The following is a 692-nucleotide window of genomic DNA, read 5'->3' on the forward strand; positions in this document are numbered from 1 at the left end:
TTACTGTGATCATCATTTGGTAACTGGAAAAAGGGAAGTACAGTAAGAGTCCGCTCAGTACTGAAGAGTTCCTGCATCACGGGGGTGCCCAAACCCTGGCTCAGGATGATATCGTCTGAAATGTGTTGGATGACCAGCAGCAGAGTTGTGATGGTGCAATCACTAGTGGACAATACCATCTCCTCCTCCAGAAGGAAACAAGCGGGGACTCTGGAGGCTGCCATCACTAGGTCACTCACAGATGCTGCTGTGTGTTCTCCCAAGCCCAGCCCACAGGGAAGCAATGGGATCCCTGGGAAACTGCAATCATCATTCACTTATTAAATGCCTTTGGCTCTCTCCCTCCTCAGGCACACCATATGTATCTTAATGATCATGGTGAAATGACTGGATCAGTTTGGTCTAAGCATGTTGTGAGTATTTTTTTTCTCATTTTTTTTTACTATGTTTGATCATGTCTGTGAAAAAAACAGTGACATTGACAGCATACTTGTGTTTGGAAAGGTATGGGCAAAATTGCATAGCCTTTGGATAAGTACCTGTCAATAAGGCTACATATTGCTTTGGAAATGAACCTTTCCAAGCCCATGTAGAAGAACAGGTTCTTCCCCACTCAGACTAGCCTGATAAGACACCACAAGCCATCAGTCTTAATGTAGTCTCTGAAATTTAGCTTTCATGGCTCCTCATCC

The 692-nt window shown here is 44.4% G+C and overlaps 1 protein-coding gene across 1 annotated transcript in view; it reads right to left on the reverse strand.

Annotated features, from left to right (window-relative positions):
- Nucleotides 1-224, reverse strand: part of LOC104168511 (carboxymethylenebutenolidase homolog) — a 4,508-nt gene extending 4,284 nt beyond the window's left edge. The window contains exon 1 of the mRNA XM_009709124.1: nucleotides 42-224. Within this exon, the coding sequence (XP_009707426.1) occupies nucleotides 42-224 (183 nt within the window). The remainder of the gene's footprint in view (nucleotides 1-41) is intronic.
- Between the last annotated feature and the right edge of the window lie 468 nt (nucleotides 225-692).

This window comes from Cariama cristata, unplaced genomic scaffold (genome assembly GCF_000690535.1).
Source record: "Cariama cristata isolate BGI_N322 unplaced genomic scaffold, ASM69053v1 scaffold28121, whole genome shotgun sequence".
Lineage (NCBI taxonomy): Eukaryota > Metazoa > Chordata > Aves > Cariamiformes > Cariamidae > Cariama > Cariama cristata.